This window comes from Pholcus phalangioides, unplaced genomic scaffold (genome assembly GCF_987345545.1).
Source record: "Pholcus phalangioides strain wild (caught in Gottingen) unplaced genomic scaffold, Ppha-v1.0 ptg000004l_1, whole genome shotgun sequence".
NCBI classification, from domain to species: Eukaryota; Metazoa; Arthropoda; class Arachnida; order Araneae; family Pholcidae; genus Pholcus; species Pholcus phalangioides.
The window spans coordinates 19,752,420-19,778,130 of NW_028301597.1; the positions used below are offsets into that span (position 1 = coordinate 19,752,420).

Below are 25,711 nucleotides of genomic sequence, written 5' to 3' on the forward strand. Positions count from 1 at the left end.
GTAAATAAATGTAGGTATTGACGACAACTTGAATTGGAGACCAGTACCTACTCTCAAATGCTCTTCTCCCCCCTTAAATCTTAACTCACTAGCATATTACATTAATATATATACTACATTATATATATTACATTAATATATATACTACATTATATATATTACATTAATATATATACTACATTATATATATACTACATTAATTCCAATTGAATAAAAAATTACGTGTTTTGTCGCTGATGTGTATTGACAGTTAACGTGTGAAGCTTAATGAGCGACTAAGAGGGAGAAAGTTATTGAAATTATTTTCACTGAAGAAACTTTGACATTGTCTCTGTGGGAGAAATTTTGGTGCCGGAGGATTTTATCCGTTTAAGCGGGGCCGACTGTTCTAGTGTTATTAATAATCTGGCAAGGGCACCCCCCCAACTCTAGAATAAAACTACCACAGACGCGGGAGACGGGGACGTGTAATTGCCTAATTTTACACTTAATAACTTTTTTTGAAGTCTTAAAAATATAGCTTTCACCTTTAAAAGAATTTAGTCAATAAAATCAGAACAAGGTTCTGAGGTGACCTCAAAAATTGCCTTTTTTTTACAAATTTCTGCTCCCTTGGTCTTTTCAGCATCTCTAGACTGTCTTTTCTCACTTGGCAGGGAATGGGTCAGGAAAGCTTCCCAATGTCATATTGGGCTTCCATGATAATGGCATCTGGTACTATTATTTTAGAGAGTGATTGTGTGAATTGGTAGCCTATTACTTTCACCTGTGTAGAATATCACTTTGCATTTGCCCCAGACCATCCCTTTGCATTTATATTGGTAAAAACTTGGAAACATCGGCCCCCAGGCTCAAGATCTTGGTTTCAAATAAAATTTTCTAGCTTTAAAAGTTAGCGTAGAAAATGTCTAAGTTGTAATTACTGAATAACAGATGTCCTCAACCTTTCTCGAATCACGAACGGTGCTGGTGATTCGAGACACGAGATCAAATAAAGATCACCCGTTACGGCAACTCATGCCTAATATTTACATAATTGTAAAAGTTGAATGGAATTTTTACAGGATGTTTAAGTGAAGAGTTAATCAAGTGCCCCCTCGTGAGTACGAAATTGGATACGACCATTGAGCACCATGGTGTTACCGAGCAACGGGTTTTTAGATGGCCGCTGTTGTATGTTACGGTCCAAGTCCGAGGTCTAGCGTCTTCCCGGACTTCAGACACTAGTTCATGCTCACGTGGTCCCATTTTCCGCGGTTCAAATTTGGCCCTCGCATTCATCTGATATGGCTCGCGACCTCAAACTTGAATTTACAAAGATGAACTGAGTGGGACATTACCAGATCACTTGAGTGACCAGCGGTGTAGTTCCACATCACTTTGATAGATTGGGACGCTGTTCCAGATCACTCCAATGGCTCACGACACGTTTTCAAACCCCCAAGTGGCCCGCATTCTCGAAAAGTTTGAGCGCCCTTGCACCAGTCACTTCGCGAAGTGATCGACCAGTTGCTGGCCGTTTCACAAAGATGTCAGATATCGACCATAACATACATATTATACGTTAGCGAAAAGTATGGATTTAGTGTACAATGAGAAAATCCAATGAATGATGGAGGAATAATCGAATTTTTCTCATTTCAAGTGCCTTTCGATTATTGTTTCTTATCTCTCCGTCCTGTCTTCGCATTGTTCCTGGGATATATATGTGTGTGTTGTTCCTTTCCTATCTTGAAATAAAACAATAACCTTTGATTGCTTGGATGATGATGATGCCATCATTTTCTCGGTAAAAAGGACAGACAGAGACAATTCCAAAGAAAAAAAAGAAGATTCCCAGAGTGAAGAGGTTTCAAAAGGAAGTAGGAGGAGGACAGTTTGTGACACAGAACCTTCCTTGATGGCTTTCAACCTCCAAGGCAAGAAGAATTCTGAGAAAAATAAAAGAAAGACGTCGTTATCGCTGTGTTGTCCCCGAGGTGGTACTACCACTACTGTCACTGACGCAACTGAAAGTCGTTGTCCACTGTGACGACTGGATACTTATGTACTTTCCTTGAGGGCGTCTGGTCCTTTTCTTTGTCCCTCCCTCACGGTTAGTTCCCCACTAAGTGGAAAAGTAAAAAGAAAAAGGGACCGGCCGTTCTGTGTTATCTCTTTTCAGAATTTGGTGATTACTATTTCCTAAACGGACAGGCTCTGCTTTTTAGGAATTCGTTAATACAGCTGGAGCTGGTCAAGATGATCCCCCTTTTTTTTAATAATTATCCTCTATAACTATTAAAATTTTAATAGTTAAATAACTATTATATGGGATCATGAACCGAACTAATTCATCAAGCGTTCTTCCAAATACAGTGGATCCTGCTTTTAACGTTTTTCGAAAAACCGTCATAAAAAAAACTTTGTAAACAAGAAAACGTTTCACAAACTAGAAACCTCAATGAGTTAGTAAGAGTTGGAACCATGGAAAATAAGTCGTGCTAAGCGGGAAAACGCTGTAAGTGGGGACGTTATAAGCCCTATCCACTGTATTAATTATCAGGTTGATATGAACGTGACATGGCTTCAAAGAGCGTTGGAAGACTGAATCTGATAGATTAGAGTTTTGCAATCAACGGACCCCGAAAATCGGAGATTATTCTCATAAGTCTAATTAAATGAAAAAAAAAAATACTCAATTTTAAAACATAAATATTACAGTGGATTATGCTCACAACGCCAACAAAAAACCGTCATGGAAAACGTTGTAAGCGGGAAAACGATTCAAACGGGAAATCTGAGCGAGTATTAATGAAAGCTGGTATATATACTGCGAAAGTAAGTCGTAATAAGAGCATATAAACGTTATACGAGGGATCCACTGTAGTAATACTCACCATGGTTCAAATAAAATGTCAGACGCACAAGATAGAAAATTAGAATCCATCAAATGTTTCAGATATTTGTCCTTCGTTCTTGGTTCAGTAAAAATGAGAGATCAATGACGCTTACATTGATATATTACATTACTTTTACATGAATAAAGTAAAATTAATTTTTTTTTCAGGAGAATATGCCTTACCCCTGCATTGGCGTACGCAAAGGGGGGGGGGGTTCTAACCCCCCTCCCCCACTTGAGAAAATTCTGCGTACGCCTATGCTTACCTGTCATCAATGGCGTAACCCTATGTTCATTCATTTGAAGAACGAAATGTTTTATATTAAATTTCGTTCTTTTCATTTTACAATGTTGGACCTCTGTATAACGTAACCCTTCCGGACCGAATAAAAATGACTTCATAAGCAGTGTAACGTAATACAGAGCAAAGTGCAATTTGATTATTATGCTAGCAGGAACCTTTAAAAAAAAGATGTTACGACGTTAAGGGAAAGTGCCTGATATCCGTCCCCTGTCATAAATTTGTTCCCCCCTTCTCTAATTTGCATATACGGAGCTGCTATCTTGCGAAAGTGCCAGGAATCTCTGCAGAACCATTCAGTTGACTACTTGCAGTGACGCAGTTGCTTTGCTCTCTCTTCATTACGCTTTAATTTTTCAACAATACTTTTTGTTTAACTTGTAAGTTTCGAAATCAACATTGACCTGCTATATTTATGCCTTATGGAAGGTTTTCTTTTAATCAGTCAGCGATTGATAATTATAGATCACTAATTGAATATTGCGTTGCATATTCGTCATAACCGTGAAGCTGAAGTCGTTTAGTCGGGATCAGTCACAATTTTTTTGGTATAGCTGAATTCCTGAAACCGTCCCCTCAGGAGTTTCAGGGGTTAAACTCGTCGCGTATATTCTTGTGATAGTATATACAATGGATCCCGCTTATAACGTTTTTAAAAAAAAACCACCACGGAGAAACGTTGTAAGCGGGGAAACGGGAAATTTCAATGGGAATTACTTAGTGAGTAAATAAGTCGAAAATAAGTCGCACCAAGTGGAAGAATATTATAAGTGGGAACGTTATAACCGGGATCAACTGTTTATATTTTTTCTGACTACTTAGATTCATTTTGATTGATGCATGATCACTTGTCTTATTCATGAAAAAAAAAGCTAATACAATAAAGTAATGAATATAACTGTAATTATATACATATAAACTAATTCTTATATATGATATAACTAATAAATATAAGTAACTGAAATGAATGCGTAGATAATAACTGGAAAAGGGGGGGGGGATTAGGAATGATGAAAATCCAAAATTTGTGTTGTTTTGATTGTTATTATTTAGGTATATATATATAATGAGTTGAGATAGATAAATTATATAATTATCTTTAACTCTATGCAAATCTTGAGAATTACTGAATTTTCTGGGGGAGACGGTATATGGATACTTTTCCTCATACTGTTTAATTTACTGAGGAATTTCAGTTGTCGCATTATAAACACTTTTTTTTTCTTGAAAAATCCCTGTAGTCAATAAACGTGATTCTAAGAATTTGAAAAAATCACGTTTCTGTGTAAATTAACGTAAACATGAAATTCACAAAAAGTTGGAGGGGGGGGGGGGGACTTTATTAACTGATTTGGGATAAAAGAAATTATGAACCCAATTTGGACACTCTCAAATCTCATTTTATATGCAGTTTATATTGATTTTATCTTTTTAGACACTTTCCTGTTGATTATCTCCCCAAAATCATAATAAAGATTACATGAAAAATTTCTCCTAATGAGACGTGATTAATATGAAAAAAAAGTCTAGTTTTCAACAGCTAAGTAAAACACCATTTACTAAAGAATATTCAAATTACTTTTTTATTTGAGCAGAGGTGTTACGAAAAACAATTATAATAAATTAGCTGAAGATAAGTGCTAAAGATTTTTTTTTTAATTAGCGTAAACTATTTTGCTCTAAAAACTTGAAACTTGTATAAAATGCTCTCAAAACTCAATTAATTAATGGTGTAAATTAAAATGCTGAAATTTGATTTCATGTGATTTCATTCTACTTTTCAATATTACTTTGCAAAACAAAACTTGCGAAGTCTTGATGCATGCAGTATTTCAAATCAAAATTATTTAACATGAATTTGAAGATTTTTGAAAATTTCCACTGTAGTATGTTTAGCTATTTTACCAATCAATCCTTTTAAAATGAACAATCGCCCCCGCGTCCTCCATATACGACGAAAATGCCAGGTGGCAGCATTTGAAAGTTTTATCAAACACTGAATTTACTTGTAATTGACGATAAACTTTGCCTGCTATCTGTTAAGCAACATGCAAGAGAAGTGATGAAAACAGTGCATCTTTTTTTTTTTTATTTTGCTAGAAATTCAAGCTTATTTTTTCGAAAACGTTCAGAGTATAATTAATATTCCGATTTTATTTTTTCAACCCTATTTATCGTGAAAATATTTTAAAAGTGGCAATCACAATGAAACTCCTGTGGTAACATAAGAACTCAAATACTCTTCACTATTGATGAAACTATGCTGAACCATTCTAACTTATGCTAAGACTTTTAGTAGAAGCCTCTGTACTGATTTATATTAAATCAATGGTATAAAAGCATAAGGGGACTCCCTCTCCCTACCCGAGTAGACTACATTCTCATCAGCATTTCTCTCATTTGAGATCTCTTGTCTAGTAGGTATATTAATAATAATTATTGAGATATGAAATTCGCAAGAGTTTTTGGTTGTATATTGTCATGTCATTCCGCAATGTAATACCAAGTCATATCTATATGACTTGGAAATTTTTTCAGTCATATAGATTGACTTCAATTGAACAGACAAAACAAAAAACTTTTTCTCTGTGTTAATAGGTATTTTTCTTATATTATTTTTTTGGAATGAACTCTGTATTGCTTACTATTGGAAGTAATTGGTACAAAATATGTACTCACCGATATTCTGCATACTTATCGATTTACGTTGTATCCACAAGTCATCACGGCAGCGGGTATTGCTTGAGTTATGAAAAATTTGAATTTCCTTTTTCATTGGTATCACGAATACATCCGCGGAACACATACATGCGTACTCTTCAGACTGTGTCATGTCTCTGTTTTCCAGACAACAACTACTGCGGCGTCATCTTTTTGCTTTAGCTATGTTGTGTGTGTGTTACATGGGAGAAGAATGACAAATACAAAATCCAAGAAACAGTGATAGGCCGGAGGCTTGTTTTTTTGTATTTTCGAAAGACCAGCCGCCGACTTGATGGATTCAGTTGTGATGGGGTAACTATAACAATTGAATCCATTAAAGTTGCTGCCAATCCCCATTCCATACAAACTTCGGTATTTAGTCACTGGGTTCCGACAGACCTTTGGGCGATTGCGAGAACCTCATTGTATGTGATCTCTTTGTATTTCGCACTCCGCTCTGGCTAGTCTATTGTCAATACAGACATGTACCGACACTTTGTCTTTTACGTCGTTTTCCCCCCTTTAAAGAAATCAGACATTTTATAGTTTTAAACGTACATATTCTGCGATTTCCTATATTATTTTATTATGAAAAATTGATTATAGTTCATTAAAATCTTGGGTTTGGGCTCTTCGTGTTCCCACTTGATCCAGGGTGATGTAAATCAATTGCATATTTTCGGGAAAAAATAAGTGAAGACTGTTATCCTGATGGAACTGAAACTTCTGATTTCTCTATTTTCACGAGAGCATTTTAGAAGTCGCAGTCGAACATGGTTTTTGATGACCTCGATTAAAAGACAATTCGGCTAAAACGAAAATGACCTCCTATATCATTGGGCTGGTTCATTACACCCCTCTAAAAGCTTGTGAATTTCAATTTAGAGACTGCTTCAACAACCCCCCCCCCCCTATCCCCCTCCGTCTGAGTTAAGAAAAATAACACATTATTCGTCGTTGGTAACATCAATTCAGATTGCAAAGGTGTGTTCTGCATCTTGGTACACCGTGGATACGTTTTTTGAAAACCATCATGAAAGACGTTGTAAGAGGGGAAACGTTTTGAATGGGTAATCCCGATAAGTATTAGTGAAAGTTGGGAACACGAAAGAATAAGTCACACTGCATGGGGGAAACGTTCCAAGTTGCAAGGTTAAAAGCGGGACCTATATGAAAAGCTATGCTGCCAGCTTGTTTTATGCATGCATTGTTCATATTATAGGGTGAAAAAACTCTTCATGATAGAACCTATCCATATATTTCTTACGAACACTTAAAAATATTCAACTTCGATTATAACGACACAATATTTCTCAGATCTTTGAATTACCGTTATAAACGCGAGATTGACTGTACTTTGAATTCGGGTTTTATTCGAAACCATAAATTAGGTTAAAAATCTTAGTTTGGTTCTAAATAAAGCAACCCCGTGCTCTGGCTTTGTGCCGATTACTTATTCCAAATAGCTGGCACCAGCCTTATCCCGAAGATTATTCTGTTACAAGTTTGTCTCGTCTCTCGAGTTCTCCCTTCAACAATGTCTTTCGGTACTCATTTTATTTTTTTATTCACTTTCCTTTTTTTTCTATTTTGGCTTAAGTGTTTGTTCGCGTAAATGCCTTTTTCCCCCTTTGATAGGCAATCACGCGAAAATTAAATTTGTATGATGGCGAATAATTGAGTTCTTGATCTTCTGTGAATAAAAACAAAAATACTTACGTGTCATATTTGTCTCAGGTTTTCATAGCCGGAGGTTCAATATTCTGTGGGCCATGGTCCGGATATTGATGTCTCAGATGGTGTTTCTTCTACATGCGATGCAGACATCTTCGGAGAATCAATAATGAGACAGACCTTATTGAATCTCCGAAGATGTCTGAATCAGATGCGGGTGAAACGCCAGGACATGAATATTTATGTATCAGGACAGCGTTTCTCAACCTTTCTGAACCCAAGAGCCGGTAAAATATATGAAACAATTCGATGGACCTGTTGCGTCCCGTATTACGGAACATTCCCGTATTTTTATTGTTCCAAAACTTTTTTACACATTTGTCCTGTTTGTTCAACGATGCTTATTTGCATTTGTAATGTTTATTAAACTCGTGAATAAACAGCGTTTTCATATTCATTACGGTAATTGATCGCCTTTAATGATATGCTCGCCCTGTGTCCCGCGGGTTAAATGTGCCCCCCCCTCCCCGGGCTAAAATGATAAACCTATATGAATGTTGCAGACTTGATACTTATGAAACTTGAGTATTCAAACTGGTGACGATACGACTATTACGAATTCTCTTAATGCGATCTAATCAGGACCGCGTTGATGAGTTCGCGAGGCTCGAAGCATGAGTATGTGTGGGTAACTTAATAATCTTTTTACCTTCTGTGAAAACTTAGGTGAAATTTCGAAGTAAAAAATGTAGTAAAAATTCAGAATGAAAATAAAACGTTCAATGATTAGATGCCTCTCTCTCTGTTCACAGTCAAGGTCCTGAGCCCAGGCCTCTTTGGCCTCTCATTATGACACTGCTGATCACTTTGATATCATCTGAAATTTTCACTATGGCATTCACTTAGAAAATTTTAATCATCCAATTTTTGTGGCCTGTGAATTATTAAAATACAGGGTGTTTGAAAAAGAATCATCCGATATAAAAAAATCATAACTATTCAGCTTTTAATACGTTTTCGTCGAATAATGTGTAGGTAGAAAGAGTGAAATCTCGAGCTTCACGCAGTTGCCGGCAGGTAGCGCTAATGCTCTTCACTCAGCCGCCACTTCAGTGTTTGTCAAGATGGCGACTGCACAACAGAAATCGTTTTGTGCTCTAAGTTTCGGAAGTGTGAGTCCGTAACAACTGTTCATCGTGCTTTTCATCGATAATACCTTGGTGTTGAACTTCCCATCGCTCAGAGAATTAGACGATGGTATAAACAATTTCGAGACACGGGTAGTCTGAGTAAAGGGAAATCTTCTGGCTGTCCTCGAATGTCAGACGAAAATGTGGAGTGCATCCGACAGAGTTTCGCACGTAGTCCACAGAAATCCACTCGCAGTGGATACAAGCATGCTCGCAAAAGTTTGGGACCAATTTGACTACCGTATAGACCAGACATCTTCAACCCGTTGCTTCCTAAGCACCACGGTGCTCCCTGAAGCACCCAGAGTCCTTGAAGCTCATGTCCGATTTCGTTCTCGCGAGCACTTGATCAACTCTCGAATTGAACACCCTTTACAAATTGCATTCAAGGATTGAAATCATTCTGATTTCATGCATCTGTATGTCAAACTTGTAAGGGTGCTCTTCTTATGAGGATGGGTACAGACAGTGCTCGTGACAAGAAAAAGGTTGAAGCCCTCTGGTATAGACATATCCCATGCATCCAACCAAGGTGGACATATTTAACACCTTTAATTTGGTTTGTAAAAAACTTTATGATTAGCCATGTAATATAAAAAGTAATCTTAAGTGTCTATTCTAAGATTTATGTTTTTCGTAATATACGCATTACAAATCGGGTGATTCTTTTTGAAACACCCTGTATTATTCAAGTGGCAGTAACTAGTAACAAAGCCGGTAAGCTGAAGTTTCCCGTAATCACCAAAAAGGTTGGGAATTTTGGTCTCAACCGTCGGAAATGCTGTCGACCTTTGGTTTAAACTTAATGCATCAATTTTGATTTCTTCATTATTCTGAGACATTCGGATCCGTGCTGTGAAATATCGCAGGTGCTCGAGTACCTGGGGCTCCGACGACACTAATTTTGTTGCTACGTAAATTACACAAACTGATATTCTTCTTCACACTCGTGTCATGCACATATTGATTGAATCGTCAACGCCTGCCGAACCCTTTTTAGTGTCATTCAGTGGCAGTATATACGCATATTATCTATGTGAAATCGTTTTTAAGTAGCATATTTATGTGTACAATTTCGTTGCAATTTTTTTCTCGAATGTTTCACAGGGCCATCAATTTTTTTTCTAAATGACATGATGTTTTTCTCTATCCCTCTTCCTAGCCTTGGATAGCGGATGTGCGGGAAGGACCTTTCTTCACCAGTCGTCATTGGCCAAAGAAACGATTTCGTTTGAAGGTCAGCGAATTCCCAGCTGTGTGCAAAACGAGGCTACCTCCTTAGCATGACGGCCTATTTCAACGGCCCGTACTTATCGGACATTCGCAATGGCGGCGACCAACACTACAACGGGCAATCCGTGCACAATGGACAGGCCATGCACAACGGGCAGTCGATGTGTGCTCAACAGAACGGAGAGGACTCGTGCGACCAGAGGCAATACATGCAACCTCAGTACGCCGGTTCTCCCGCACAGGGTGCGACGTACCCGAGGTTTCCACCGTACGACAGACTGGAGATACGGCCCATAACGGCTTCGTCGGACGAGTCCTCAAGTCCGCCTGGCCCATATTACAGCCAGTGCAGCCAGCAACAGACGCAGAACACTATACCTCAACCCGCTCATCAGACTCAGCAGCAGCAGCAACCCCAACATCAACAGCAACAGCCGCAACACACCAATCCACTCAGTCATCCGAACGCGTACGTACCGCAGGACCAAGTTCCACCGCCGGTGACGGTGCAAACTAACTGCAGGGGATCACCTACGGATCCCCAGAGTATGGTACCTCAGCACTATCCCAGCTGCAAGATGCAGAACCAACAACCGATGATGCCGGATCCGAACGTAGTGCATCAACAACGTGCTGATTGCGCAGCTACCAACGGTTACCCTCAGCATTGCCATAGCCCCGTTCATTCTCCTCCACAATCCATGTATCCGAACAATCATCCAAACCACGTGAATCACGTTAACGCGCAGCAGCAACCACCACCACAACAACAGAACCAAGTACAGCCTCCTCCTCCTGGAGGCGGGCCTAGCCCTCTATATCCATGGATGAGAAGCCAATTTGGTAAGTCCACGGCTCTTTACAGAAACTCTTGATGTTATAATTATAGACTTTAACAGACATTGTATATCTTGCTCACCCTAGGGTCTTCAGACAGAATACGAGTAAACATTGATGCATGAACATGTTTCGTTTGCTGCAAATGAATGTTTATCTGTCCAGCTGGGAAATGATAAAGCACCCACAACTAAGATGTACCAGAGGGCTCTAGAACAGGGTTCCCAACGTAAAGTTTCGCTCGGAACCCTAGATAGTTATAAGGCTGTTCTACGGAACCATTGATGATAAGGCTGTTCTACGTAGCTCAAACAAATACTTGCAAAATAAAGCAAATATTGCTAACAAATATTTATCCAAAATAATAATAATAATAATAATGTCTACTGCCATCTCAAAAAAGGCAAAATAAAAGAGGGCAACCTCCACTAAAACATGTTTATTCTCGTAAATAATTGTGCCAGATCCTATCGTGGAAGCCCTATACAGTGAGGGCCGCTCATGGCCCACAAAGGGGGGGGGAGGTCTGACAGGGCTCCAGCCCGGATGCTGGAGATTATTCTCTCTCATTGTTTTTATTTTTATTTTACCAGTGCAAATGCATAATAGATGGGCCCGTTAACAGTCTGACCTGGAGGCCCGCTAAAAATCCCAGCATAGGGTCTCTACTGCAGGATGTGTAGGCCATGGGTTCCCGTGCTGTTCCCGGATGGGACTCGTGTGTTTTAGATGGCCCTGGGTATCTCCTAAAGTACACGTAAATTCTGCAATCCAAGAATCCTCACTTCTAATGGATAAAAAATTTCCAAAAAACGAATCAAGAGAGAGGTTTGATTATATATATATAAAACCCATCACCACACAGAAGAATACCTCTCGTACAAAAACTCTGGCACATTCTTTAACAGAAATAATCATGATGCTAAAATCATCGTGGATCAATGGGTGTTCATTCGAGTTGTTGGCGAATACCTTCTGAGTGCGAAATCAAGTATGCCTCACCAATGTTTTACTTTACGTAAGCACTCCTGATCTTTGTCCTCTAACCTTTTTTTCCAGCTAGTGGGCGCATTCTCTTTTATTCAACCTGCACAGACCTGTTGTTTCTCTGCGCACAGAATTTTGATATCTCGACATCTGCGTGAAATGACGAAATGAAACGGAATTCCCTATACAATAGAATTTGTCTCTGCCCAGCAAAAAACTATGTGTACAGGGTCAGTGTGTACTATGTGTACTCAGTCACTTTCAGACTCTAAACGCCCACACTTTGCAAACTCATTCATCCTGAAAAAATGGTGCCTTTGTTACTATTGTTCATAACCTATAAACGGGAAAAAATAAAATTTTATCGATAAAAATATGCCTTCTGGAAAAGATTGAAGGGACACGGAACTGAATTTTTTTTTTTGTTTCAAAAAATTCTACAGATCTTCCTGAACATTTTGATAACTTCACTTTTTGTTCTACAAGCAGTAGAAATCGAGATAGATAGGAATATGTATGACACGAAAAATTCAAATTTCACAACTTTAAAGGGACTCCGAGCCTCATACCTTCATGTTTACCTTATATGGTTTGCGTTCGTATGAATTTGTGTGTGTGTTTTATAGACTTTTTCTACCCCACTACATTCGAATTCACTCTGAGTCTTTTTTTTTTCCTTCATTGAGTTGAAGCAAAAAACTGTTACTAACATTTTTTTGTTCGTTTGTTGCATTTCATGCACGTGCCTCAGTGAGTCTATCTTGTGTTGAGTTCTTTTGTGTTATATTACAATTTAAATTACAATTATTTCACGAGGAGTTATTTGTTAGTGTAGTTATTTTTTAGACCCCTTTAATTACTCATATTAGAAACATGTATAAGTTATATGAACATAGATTATGTGGTGGTAAAGGAAAAAAAAATCAAAGATGTGAATGTATATTGGCATACTAAAAGATTTCAAGTTATGTGTATGCAACGGTTCATATCTTCAGTGAATATTATCAGTGTATACAGACGTCCTCTCCACTTGTCAATACAAGATTCATCGAAAGACTGGTTATTTGTGGAGATGAAGATTACAAGGACGAAAATTCATCACTGCCCCCCACGGGGACTCGAACCCCTGTCTCTCGCTTGCCGGACGAGTGCTCTACCATCTAAGCTATGGAAGCAGATAGAATATTTCAACCTTGGAGCGTATATATATATGTTGAAAGGCACCGTACATGGACGGCGTCAACAATCAACTAATAGCTCGTGAATGACAAAGGCCAACCAGATGGCCATATGGAAGGTCTTGTAAATAACCAGTGTTTCGATGAATCTTGTATTATTTAGAAGACACCAACGAATAAGGCAAATACACAAAAAATTATAAATGTCCTAATGCATTTCAACACCAATGGGTGCCGTCTTCAGAGGAAAAATTTAACCACTAGTTTCGCTGACCGAGTTTCCCATTTGGGTTGAATACCAAATCTTCACGCTCGGTTGCTCAGCGGAAGAAGTACGTCTGTTCACTTCAAACGTCGTGGTCAGAATGAAGCTGTGAGCCTGCGTGAGATACTAATGCAGCGTCCTGATTGGACATTTGCGGAATAGTGCTATCCGATTGGTCCATTCGAATTTTCTTGTAATACCCGCTCGAAATGAATTTAAGCCAAGGCTTAAATTTCGAGCGGGAATAACAGTGACAGTGAGGTTATTCTCATAGATCCATATGGTGTTGGAGAAAAAATAATTTCACTATTGTGTGCGTGGTTGTGTTATAATACAGTACAAACTGAGAATTATTCTGAATCGCCAAGAGGTACCCACATCTCGGAGTGAGGGTTCCGTAAGTTAGAACCCTTTAACAGAACCCTTCTCCTTCTCCCGGTTGTTCACCCATGGTCCCCACGTTCTGCTGCAGGGGGCCCAGGCCCAGCCTTCTTTTGTGAATGCAGTAAAACTCCTCTTAACGGTCACCCCTGTTTTACGGCCGTATAAAAATATTCCGGCAGAAAGCCTATTTAAATAATGTATTTCGAACCCCTGTTTAACGGTCACCCTCAGATAAAATCACGGACACAATTTTCATCATTGGCTCCATCGGACTAAAACCCCTGTACGGACACCGATAATTGCAAATTTGGTTCGAATTATGCTCACTAGACAGCAGCAAAAGTTTTCTATCGATATGAGTTCATGTTCCTGGGGGGGGGGGGGGGAAATCAATGTACAACCACAAACCCATAAATTGTAGGTGGCATTACCTGTTATTAAAACTTTTGCTGACTATTTTAAATGCGTGAATGTGGATGCGGATAAATATATGAGGTGTCTTCTACAATAAATAAATACAACCCAAGCAGTTAACCCATGGGTCGTGATCCAAACTTGGGGTGGCAGTGGCTTTCCAGATGGATCTTACGAATTCATTTACAATACGGTTTTAAATCCATCCAAAAATTAACCATTGGCATTTAGCTGGGACCTGGACATTTTTGGCACCCTCTTGATTCATGATTTTGTGTGAATTATGTTTTGGGGGGGGGGGGGATGTCATCCAGAATCTTCATCCTTTCTGACCATTGCAGAATAGTCAGAAATGATGAAAACTATATATAAAATTATGAACACATTAAACAAAAAAATTAATGAAAACAGACATCACAATTTGAAATTAATGAAAACAGACATCACAATTTGAAATTAATGAAAGAACAACATTGTTCCATAATAAAAATAATTCCAAAATTTATGAAGGTTTGTTTCATAAGAAAGAATGTTTCCAGAATTAATGAAAGCTCAATTTGTGAAAGAAATAAATCCAGAATAAATTAGTGAAAGCCACCAATATATTGGGGTTTCTCCCTTTTAGATTCAGGGGTCAGTGCTCAACCCCTGTCGGACCACCTGTTAAGATGCAATGGACTGGTTTCACTATTTTCGAAAATGAACGTTTTGCTAATCAGAAATATTTCAGAGTTTGTGAATTTTAAATAGACCGGTGTTGGTCGGTCTTCAAGTTGACGATGTTGATGATATTGGGTCGTCGCAGTAAAAGCACCAGTCTCATGTGAAGCCCGTAAAACTATTTGCAGATCGCTTTATCTGTTATTAAAACTTTGTTTCGCTAGCTATTTCGAATTTGGGAATGCATGGAGAGATACGAGATGCCTATACAAAGAAAAAAAAATCAACCCACCCTATAAAACAACTCATAGTATGCCTGCCCTCTGGTGCTGCCATCTCTGTAAAGAATATAAAAAGTAAAGACTCGAAACTAATTTCAAGATTTAGTGACAATTCACTGTGAAAGCGTGAACAAAAAAAATATTTATAAAGTGGTTCAATAATATTTAATAACTAAAGTAGAATATAAGACAAAAAAATTGTTTAATACATTATTAAGTTTATTATTTATATCAAAATAATTTTTAATTCTTATTTTGGTTTTCCTAACGTTTTTATGCGTTGGTAGTATACGGTGGGTACTCGAGCACCACTGGCATTCATTCAGAAATCAATATCTGCTGTATAAAACTGAGCACTTCCAACACCTTCGTTTTATCATTTCGGTTATTTTCTTGTCGTATCAATTCATTAGATAAATTTTACTTAAACATTGAAGTAATTATCAGTCGATAAGACGATGCAAATCAAAGTTATACGAGAAATTAAATCGGAATATTCTCCACTTAGTGATTTTCCGTTCAATATTTTAGCCTTCAAGCAAAAATCACTTGACCCTCAGTAAAATGCAATATCTTCATTTACGAAGAAGGCTATTTCTTCGGATTCTTAGCGGATGCAAAGTAAAGGGGATAGGAAAATGTATTCCATTTAGAAATAGGCTTTACAAAATAAGTCTCAGCCTGTCGTCGCTAAGATAAATGCCTTTTAAGAAGGCGAGCTATCTCGTCAATGTCGGGTAACAACATGGATAGTAGCGGAACATAAAAAAATACATGTGGTATGTTTGGAATACAAAATGTTTCACTTGGTAGATTACCGTGCATTTTTCAGTTTTCAATCACATACAACGTATGAAGACGGGGGTATAAGAACCAGACAGCTCCAGTTTTCTAAATTTTTCAGGACGAACAAAAAACACGTTAAAAATACTTTTAAGGTTTTTCAAAACTTATAAATTTCGGGTAGAGCTTTAATGATACATTCCTCTATCGCGTACCAGTGTTGGTTTTCTACCCTTGTGCCTGGTTTTATTTTTATTGAGAAAGAAGGAATGGATCTGTCTGGCCTTTTCCACCCAGCACTGGAATTTTGTGACCAGGCTTACCACAATAAAACTAAGTAGGTACTCCACAAACTCTTTATTAACTGTATTGTTAGAAGAAGTAACTTGCAATACGTTTATTAAAAGGAAAAAAAATCTAGATAAAGATTCTAAATAATCATGAAATTTTGTCCATTTTTTGAAAAGTATTTTACCAAAATCACTTAAACAACAGTTATTATTACACTGTTCACATTGACTCACGCCTACGAATGGCTGCCACCAAGTTACCAAACGTTGAAAAAATTTGGCGCAGAAATAAGCCAGCTCCAAGTTATCTTGCTGTCTCGGTGCAAAAACAAGTCAGCACCTAGACTAAAGGGGCACGCCAGATCCAGCCTTTAATTGGTCCTTGTACGTTACACGGAGGCGCCAAACTGCGTGCTTGGCCCGGTTAGTAAGGTATCTAGTTGCGGCCCTGCCCATAGGTACGTACAGCTGCGCTGCCCTTACCAGACGCAGGACCCGTTGCGAATGTAATCGTGGAGCCCCTTCACAAAATGAACAATTTTCTCCTTATCCTAAAACACCCATAATGTTTCATTTGATCAATTCATCAAAGAATATATATCGTTTAAAATTTGGCCCCCTAATTATAGACCCCAGTAGCTACTCCTGTCGCAACTTGAATCTAATACTGGGTTCAGATTGGTGTGTTTATCCTTTCCTGTGCTAGATGAGATTATTATCTATTATTCTGTCTGTTTATTCTTAAAGATTAAAAATATTTATTGATCTTTCTTTATAAAGTATGTAGGATCATAAAGATGGTTCAGACCTGGATAAAACGCAACAGAAAGTTTTTCATTCATTTTCATGAATTTCAATCCAAAAAAAATCTAAACTGCGACATCGTCAGAATACCCATAAATTATTCCAGTATCCATTATCCATAGGCCAAGCCCTCCCTTTGAACCAGTGACTGGAAAGATGGATGACCCTCCCATAACTTATGCGCAGAATTTTCATCCAGTAAGTTCCCGCAAACGAAACAACGTCGCACTTCTACAAATTCCACGAAATTTTCAGCTGAATATTCAATAAATTCATTGCAATTCCCAATACTTAATTCAATAGATGAGAATTAGGGATACGTATGATTTTCGTATTTAGGATAAATTCGACATCTGCTATTTTCTGATGAATAAATGCGAAAACTAGATTTTTTACCTTTTCCGCGAAGTCTTCATAATTTTCACCGTTTTAAGTGAAAATGTGTAGTAATTTTGAAGCACTTGACCTCGTAAACTGAAAAGGAAGAAAATTGTGCCGTCGGTTTAGTTAGTTTTTGCGGATGAACGTAAAAATTTTTATTCGAAATTTTCTTGCAAATAAATGCAAAATTTTTGATTTGAAAAAAACTTTTGAGAACGGATGTGAATTTCCGATGAGGATGTTTGTTTTTTCGAAATTTGAATGTTATACTGTATTTGTAGAATTTATGTATCTCTAATGACAATATAATATTCAACAGCAGCGATATAACTCGAAACAATTTTCTATCTTTAAAAAAAAATATATATATATATAATATTAATTTCAGATTTATGGGTAATCCTTATATTCAGTTTTTTTGGCACATAACAGGAGTCAAAGGGGAAAAAAAGAAAATAAATATTCTTCTGAAATTCCACAATAAATAATAGTTGTTTCTTATACATACTAACATTTTTCTTTTCTATTTCTATTCTTCTATTGGACTGGGTCCTTATTTATGCATAAAAGTCAAAATTCTTTTGAATTGTAAAACGGCATTTTTCTTTTAAGCCAACCGAACTTTTCATTTTTTCTTATATATATGTGCGTGCGTATGTTGGCTGCGTACAGCATTTATTCGAAAAAGTACCATAAATACCTTTCAAGGAAAAAAAAAACGACTTTTCCCCCCTTTTATTTATTTATTTTTATTTCTTTTTTGAAGAAGAGTAAAAAGATATTTATGTATTTTTGAGAAATATTATTTGTGCATTTTCATTTTTTTTTCGTTGAAATGAGAAGAAAAAAATTCCCATTTTTATTTCGTGTATGGTTTTCCTTTGATGTATTTCTCTATAGTTATTATTTTGTTGGCAATAACCCAGGGTTTCGACACACGAACGGAAAAGGGGTAGTCTTTTGACATTTTATTTATATGTGTCTTGTCGGTTACAACAGAAGTTGTCTGTTCCAAACTTCTTGGCTATCGATTCTATTTTTTTCGTTGAGTTTTTGCTTAGTTTTATGTGAAAAGGAAATTACGAATAAAATAAATGAACATTCTTATACCTGTTCTGTATTTCCACCAATTTTTGCAAAATTAATTTGAATCATAGTACTTACTTGAAGAAAAAATATATTTTAAATTCCTCGTAGTATAACGATAAATCTGTTATTTTCAAGTACTATGTAGAATCATTAAAAATCTTGATTACAATACGTATTAGTATTATTACCATTTCGTTGTTGAATAACTACTAAAATTTAAGTCGATTTCGTTTACCGGTTGTTCCCAAAAATTGTGCCGCAGCACCAGAGTGGATTGTACATCTATTACTCCTCTTCAGGGAGTGGCTTTCCAAAGCTAGTACCAATTGGTTCTACGGCGATTGACTTTCTGAAAAATGTGAGGATCGATGAATTTCTTCTCCTAATAATAATTTATGTTTAAATGTAATTCTCATCTTGAGAAGCCAGGTTTGTTCCAGAAGCTATTGTAAAAATACCTATAATTTCAACACAGTCCGTATAAGCTGCATTTTACTTCAATATTTTTCTGAATGAATGGACAAAAAAATTCTTGCATATGAAAGCATTAAACTTTTTACAGTAAAATTTTTTTTTTCTCGGATGAGCAAGTGGTACAATTACTGTATGTGAGATCTGTCATGTTTGTACGAGGCACCTTCGGGATACAATAACATATTGAACCTAGTATTAGAACTGTAACTCTATGTATATATATTAGAGTGTGACCAAAGTGCCCTTACATTCGGTAGGGGTGCCGTGAGATAACTCCCAAGGATACTAAGAACATTGTTTGGGAATTCTATCAATATACAATGAAAAAGCTCTGATCGGCCAACAATCTTTTATGGTCAAATAATAATTGTCAACACTCTTTTACGACGATTTTTTTTTTCTTGTCCCACCGTTGTCTGCGTAAGAGGAGTTTTACTACAGCTAACTTCTTATTCACAACGAATTTTTCTATATAGGGTAGTTCTTGACGAATCTCTCACATTTAGTTCTATATTAAAAATTATTTATCTAATTTTTTGCCTTGTCGAAGCCTTCTTTAAGGCGTTGTAATCTTTCAAGGACAAATATCGCTGTAAAAATCTTCCAATTGAGATTTGATTCACATTTATCTAATAATGAGGTTTTTATACATAATAATTTTTATAAGGATAAAATAACTTCATTACGTGGAGACTTGACTATATATATTTTTATTCAAAATGTTGGAATGATAGAATACGTTAAATAAGAGTACAATATGGTTTTAATGCGTTTTCATCTAATAAATGCCGTTAATTCTATGAATTCAATACGTTCTAGTCAAAATATTGTCCAAAGAATATATATTTTGGAAAACCTTTTCATATTCCCAAAAAAATGAAAATGAAAGTAAATAACAACAAATAACGGATTCTTATCGACTTACGATGATTTTTAATCATCTTTTCGAATTTTTTTCTTTCGCGAATGTTTTAAATTATATTTATACTTTTTTTCTACTATATTTATTTGAATAGAATAAGAAATCATGAATGTCTGGAAATTTTGATGTCTCAATATGATTTATATGCGTAGTTGAAAATCGTTCATCTCTTTTTATTCAAAATATCTTTTCTAATGCATGAAAAAGAGAAGGAAAAAAGTCACTTGAATGAATGTCTGCGAGGAAAGAATGCGCATTTCTGTCAGCTGAAATTATGCCATCACCTTTTAAAAATGGAAGGGAAGGTTCGCATGTTAAAATGTTTTGCTGTTGTCTGGTGAAAAGAAAAAAAGTGTTTTTTTTTAGAGACGACGTGCGTATGTAAGCCCCTCTCATGAGTCAGTGTCGGAGCGCCGCAATCACGGCGGCGACGGAAAAAATAAAATGTATAAAAGTTCCGTTGCTGTTATTTATACACATATGTATGCATGCATATAAAAATATATATTTTATGCATGTTAAAAGAGAAGAAAAAAAAAATGTTTTAACGCTTTAGCGCCTTTTTGAATAGTCTTTTGTAGGTCCTGCCCTCTGCCGCGTAATTCAGAAGTCACATATGCCCTCCCACCCCTTGCGTCTTCTAGAGTTCATGCAGGTTTGCCACTTTTTGGCGACGGATACAAATCGCCAAAGGTTCCATTATTTAAATCGTGCTCTTGACATTTTTTAGTTTTTACTGATTTCAATTTCACTATAATAGTTTTTATTTTTTCAAATTTTGTGGACATTTTGTAAAATGTTTGTTATCAACGAATAGGAGAAGAATTTCTTGTTAGTTTCAGTAAAATCATTTTAAATTTCATGTGCATGTGATATGCATGAGTTTAAAAATACCAATAATTTTAGTAAAATATACATTTTTCTAAATTTTTTTTCTTATTTTCATATCAGAAATTAGTTAAAAGCTGTAATTAAGTATAAGAAAACCTGATAATTTTTGAAGCGACTGAGGCATCATGAATAAAAATGACTAACATATTTTGATTCTGAGTAATTTACTTTTATATAAATAATTTTTGAAAAATAAGAAAGTAAATTCTAATTACAAATTATTCAATTTTTAATTAATTATTTTCATTTTCTTTCAAAAATTTTTTTTTTCTTCATTCAAGTGTATTTTGAAAATCTTCAATCAAAATATTAAGATACTAAATGAAAAAAACTAATTCAAAATACTATTTAGATTTACTTCAGTTACCAACTTTTTATTCAATTAATCAATTTTTTTGTTGTTGTAAATTCTTTATTGCTTTTCTAATTTTTCAATGATTTTAATTTGATCTCAAACTTTAGTTTCAATAAAATTCTATCTTTTTTTGATAATCATTAAATTACACTTGAAATTTTCTTTGTTTCAAGCAAGGTCAACCTGTACAATTAGGGGCCGGATGCTAAACATAATCACGTTGCTTGTTTCAGGAACGAATAGTTTTCGCCAATTCCTCTGCTTATATCAGGAACGCTTAGTAAAAGTAAAAGCTTCAAGTAAAAGATTCTTACTTGACAAGCCCCGATATTTTGTAAAGTTGATTTTTTTTCAATGAAATACTTTTTCCCATACCCCTTGTTTTGCACCTGCTGAGAATCAGAATAAAGCCTACCTCATTGAATAAATATATGACATTTTATGAGGGGTTTAGTGATTTCTGCTATAACGCTGAATGGGTTGATGCTAACTAGGGTCCACGCACCTTGGAGAGGGTTCGGGGGGGTATCCATGATCTTGGATGTGGAAATAATTAAGATTGTCTTTTATAAAGGGGTCCGTGCCTTCATAACGGGGTGGGGGGGGGGGGGTTACAAAGACTCCGAGTTATTGGACACAAAGGGTCAAATCATTATGTTGGAACACATAAAGTTGAGAGAACCCCTTAGTCTATATGATTTAGATTTTAATGAACATTTTCATAGTTCAAAAGAGAAGGCTGGAGTTTATGATAAAGTTCATATCTTTCGGGCTGTTATGCCGTGTTCTAGGCTTCTTTGAGCCCTTGGATGCTTCAAAGAGTCCTCGAACGTGGCATAACAGCCCGAAAAGTATGAATTTTATTATTTTCGTAGTTGTCGGAAAGTAATCAATTCTTATCATTACTAAAATAAAACTTTAATTGATAGTCTATTTTATTTTTTTTTATGTCCTTACAAGTTGAAGGCTCGGTGGGCCACACGTCTCACACACTTCCGGGGAAAGTACGGGTTCTGAAATAAATGATCTGATTTTTAATGGATTACATTGAAAGGGATGTGAAAAGAGTAAATTGATGAGATTTAATGAAAACTTCACATTTCATTCCAAGTTTCGCAATTTACTCGATAAAACAAAACTGCATCATTTCAATTGTCATCATATTTTATTTATTACAAATATTTCTCTTTCAAATATCGAAGGCCAGCTTCCGCCAGAGCTGCAAGCCCTAACCCGATCCGAAATCGAGCCAAGGTGATAAGGCGCATGTGCCAATAATGGCGCATCGCTCTGCAATTCTTTTTGGCCTTTCTTTTTTTTTTTTTTTTCTTTTGCTTTATTTCATTTTTGTCGCAGTGGCTCCTTCTCTTTCGCTTCTTTTTCCACTTCGATCACATTCCTGTAAGGGGAAAAAAAGGGAGAAAAAACGCAAAAATTCCAGAACATACATATGTTTTATTTTATTTTATTTATACGGAGCGATCGCAGCGCATTTAACATGCACTGGGCGATTCGTAGTGTTGCATGAGGAATGGTATAAAAATTCCCAACAGAAACCCTCCCCTCCCCCCTCTAAAAACTTTTCTTTTTAAACTTTTTTGCAACACACACATACACACTGTGGTTCTATATATGCGCCTGCTTTGGTTTTCAAAAATCTGTATCCTCTTGCTTTCATGTTTTTTTTGGGGCCGACCCTCCTTGCATCATACATAATGTCATCCGGGCTACGTTTTTAAAGCTTCGAGGAAAGAGGTTGTGGGAATTTTTTTACCCTTTTTTTATTATTTTTTCTTATTATTTCAATGGAGGATTGCGATCACGGAGAAGTTTAAAAAAAAAAAAAAAATTCAGGCAGGTGGAGGATAGGTGGCATAAAATCTAGAAGAGGTTTCAAGTACGGAAAGGGCGGAGAATTTTAAAATATGTGCATCCATTGCTGTGTAGGTAATGCTAAGGCGTAAAGGTAGATGAGAAAGAGAGAAAGGAGGGGGGGGGGGAGCATCATACCTTCTTGGCTCCATCTTAAATGTCATCTTTCTTTCCCAAAGAAAATTCTTTGTACCTCTCCTAGTAGTGTCATGTCATTTTAATAGTTTTAGAGAAGTTTCCGATTTTTTTGTGTTTTAGGAAATCGCTTGTTTTTACCGTATTTTTAAACTGATTAAAATTCGATTGGTGGATGTTTTTTTTATTTGTTTAAGGTTATGTCGTGTTCGACTTGTAGATAGACAAAAGTAAAGGATCACCATCGTGTTTTTCTTTCAATTCCTTAACATTGGAAAAAGAGAATGTTATTCGGATGATCATCAAATTTCAGTTTTCGACCGTGGTTTTTTTATTCCTTTTAGAAACCATGTTATTATGGCTTGCTTTTGTCATGGTTGTCGAGGTGGACGCATCTAATGGCTTGCGACAAGATCCAATCCTTCCTATTTTATTTTTGTCTTAAAATTTCGATTTTTTTTAAATCTTTTCTTTTTCTCATATCTAAATTGTTATTTTGGTTGTAGTTATGCTTTAACTGAATATAAATCTACATTTTTTTTGTTATGTGAAACTATTGATGAAACCACACTTAGGCCTACTCTTTCCCTGGTGAATAATTAAAAAAAATATTTTTCGTCTAGTTTAATTATTTTTGAAATATTGGATGCATCTAAATAACGTTTTATTCCTCTTGCATCCATTTATTCGCAAGTAGAGAATATAGACAAAGGCTTTTTAACGAGTGCGCCAACGGGACTCGTGTGCCCAGGTGTCCTTTATATCATAGAACATGTACCCTTAAACTTTTTTAGCCGCGACTCTCAAAACCAACAAACTGATCAACTTACCAATGGATCTACTGGTCTAGTAGGCATAGGCGCGGCTTCAGGCTGTGGACCATGCATTATATTCTCCTCCTAACCAGATCATGTCCCACCGCTCTGTCTCAGGATTTATCAGATAGTCAAGAAAGATCTGCGCCATGTTGGAAGCTGTGCATGTATGTGTTGTGAACCTAACTTGAACTCTGGTTCTGTGTAATGTTTGTTTTGTGTGGTGCTGCCATCTCCCGTCAATTTTTCCATCTGCGACTGAAGTGTAATGATTGAGAAATTGTACCATTGCGAGTCTGCTGAAGACCTGAAAAGACGGAAAAGACTTTTCAACTGGGAGATCAGCTCGAATCCACGCGCCTCGAAGTTGGGAACCGCAGAAAATCAAGTTCCGCCGACCACCACTGTGTCAGCCCGGGTCCTCGCGATGCGAGTCCTTCTCTATGGCCATTCAATGGCCCAATAACAAAATCGGAAAGCTCTTCTAATTTAGGAACAATATTTCATGAGGTAAAAATGTACTGGGAAATTTCTCCAAAACTTTTTTCAGAGGAAAATTAATTTAAAAGTGAAAACTCAAATTTTAATTACAGTATCACGTATTCGATATTTCCGAGAAGGGTCATACGTGTGCTTTCATTTCTTTCTGAAAAAAAAAGAAGCCAAATACACTAGTAACTTTAATGTATATAAACTTTATATTTTCTTTAAGATATCGCATATTCTGTAACATGCGCGTTGGGTAAGCTTTCACATGACAGCCAAGTAATCCTAATACCTAAGAACTAAGATTGAAGACATCGAGGTTTTAGCACTTGTGTGCCAAAGTGGAAAGAAACCTTGAGAAGTGGATGGAGGTGGTTGCGGTGAAAGCTTTCAGGTAGGGTAGATGGCTGGGAGAGAGAGCTAAAAAGAATACAAGGCAGGGAGGTTCCCAGCCGACGGGGGCTAACGACGATGGGGCCCATTTATTTTCCACGCCCCGGGCTTAATGGGCCCCCGAGAAAGAATTGCTGGCTTAGCTGATTTCAGACGCCATAGAAAAACCACGGAAGAAAAAAAAAGGTTTTCCTTCTCGGGGCAAGGATTTATAAATCCTTGGCAGTTAGTTATCGGTTTGGCGAAATATGGATTACGCCAAATAATAATTGCTAAATATGAGAAATTTATTCTGAGAGAAGCTGAATAATTGATTTTGCTTCCTTGGGGGAATATAACGGAGGAACAAAACAGAAAGAAATAAAAAGCAGTTGAGGAAGGAGCTCAGGTGTTTGCAGAGTCTTGCTCCTGGGCGAAAACGGCTTTTAAATTATCGACGATAAAGAAAATTGTTAATAACCGGCAATTATCTCTCTAAATTATACCGTGATGTATATATTAAAAACTTCGTTTCCCCGTATTACTCATCCCGCTTTTTAACAATGTTGTTTCTGTAATTATTTTTCGATTGTGACGTGTTCTTTTTTCGCTTGAATTGATGACCTTTTTTCGAGTTTTATATTTTACATTAATTTGGATAAATCCTAAATTCGATAAATAAATTTATAAATTCGATTCAAATTGAATTGACTTTAGTACGTTGGTGAGGTTGCATTTTGCAAAGTTTACAAGATTGTATGAGAGTATGTCTCTGTTTTGGAATGAAAAGGAATATATTGAAAAAAGTTTATACTGTATATAGTTACAGTCAGCGTCATGCGATAAAATAATTTTGAAGAGTAATTTCATTCCTTCCCGAAATTTTGAGGGGGTAGTTTTATAAAAAGAGGGGTATTGACGCTGACTGTAAGAGGGACATATATATACCCCTTTTACAGTCAGCGTCCATATTTTTATAAAACTACCCCCCCCCTTAAAATTTCGGGGAGGAATATATATATACACAGGGTGATTCAGAAAAGATGGGAAAAAC

At 36.5% G+C, this 25,711-nt stretch overlaps 1 protein-coding gene and 1 long non-coding RNA gene across 7 annotated transcripts in view; one reads left to right on the top strand and one right to left on the bottom strand.

Moving 5' to 3' along the window:
- Positions 1 to 6,080, bottom strand: part of LOC149086725 (uncharacterized) — a 33,009-nt gene extending 26,929 nt beyond the window's left edge. The window contains exon 1 of the long non-coding RNA XR_016192513.1: positions 5,862 to 6,080. This is a non-coding gene — a long non-coding RNA (uncharacterized LOC149086725). The remainder of the gene's footprint in view (positions 1 to 5,861) is intronic.
- LOC149086722 (homeotic protein antennapedia-like) overlaps positions 1 to 25,711 on the top strand; it is a 187,231-nt gene that overhangs the window by 127,832 nt on the left and 33,688 nt on the right. For all 6 annotated transcript variants that reach the window (XM_089231076.1, XM_089231077.1, XM_089231074.1 and 3 more), the window contains one exon: positions 9,912 to 10,825. In XM_089231076.1, the coding sequence (XP_089087202.1) occupies positions 10,033 to 10,825 (793 nt within the window). In that variant the 5' untranslated portion in view covers positions 9,912 to 10,032. The remainder of the gene's footprint in view (positions 1 to 9,911; positions 10,826 to 25,711) is intronic.